Genomic DNA, 711 nt, shown 5'->3' on the forward strand with positions numbered 1-711 from the left:
AAAAAAAAAAAGTTTGATATTAACTTTAAAATATTTGTGAAATCATTCACTCAAAGGCCTTTAAACGGCAGACATACCTGTATCAACACAAGAGTTGGGTTGTGGAAGATCACCGGTTGCAGTTCCTTCTCCATCATTCTCATGGCACACATTTTCCACTCCCTCAACCTCCGTAATCTGACACTCATGAGCATTAAAGTCCTCTGTAGTTGGGAAAAGGAGGAAACATTCTCCGCACATATATGAAGTTCCCTGCAATGTCAAAAGCCATAATATGAGTGTAATTGTAAATCATAACTGCAGTTCAGTTTGACAATAGGGAATTTAGAATTGAAGATATCTTCATTAATTCATTTGTTGAGTAGACTGGTGTATTTCCATTGTTAACTCATTTAAAGACATTTCGGAAAAAATGAACTGTAATTTTGATGTTACTGTCAACATGCTGGTGGATTCTAAATCTGTCAACCCTATAAGTCAAATTCCTCATGCATAATATCTTACTGTCATTTCTTATACTTATGCTACCCAGCCTACTAACCAGTAACTGAGACAATATTTGCAAAAGGTCTTAGACTCCGAAATTTATCTTAGAAAAAAAGCCCTTCTGCCACATCTGATGACAATAGTATTACACATTTTATAAATTCATCTAAAATTTGGGCAACCATAGGATTGTTGTCACTGCATGAGCTGTGAAGCCGAGGTGAT

General features: G+C 35.7%; 1 protein-coding gene across 1 annotated transcript in view; it reads right to left on the reverse strand.

Annotated features, from left to right (window-relative positions):
• The window catches only part of LOC119585168, a gene marked incomplete in the record, with an annotated part of 15,053 nt that overhangs the window by 12,583 nt on the left and 1,759 nt on the right, over positions 1-711 (reverse strand). Inside the window, 1 exon segment of the mRNA XM_037933805.1 lies at positions 78-252. Coding sequence (XP_037789733.1) covers positions 78-252 — 175 coding nt within the window.

The sequence above is a fragment of the Penaeus monodon genome, chromosome 19 (assembly GCF_015228065.2).
Source record: "Penaeus monodon isolate SGIC_2016 chromosome 19, NSTDA_Pmon_1, whole genome shotgun sequence".
In the NCBI taxonomy this organism is placed as follows: domain Eukaryota; kingdom Metazoa; phylum Arthropoda; class Malacostraca; order Decapoda; family Penaeidae; genus Penaeus; species Penaeus monodon.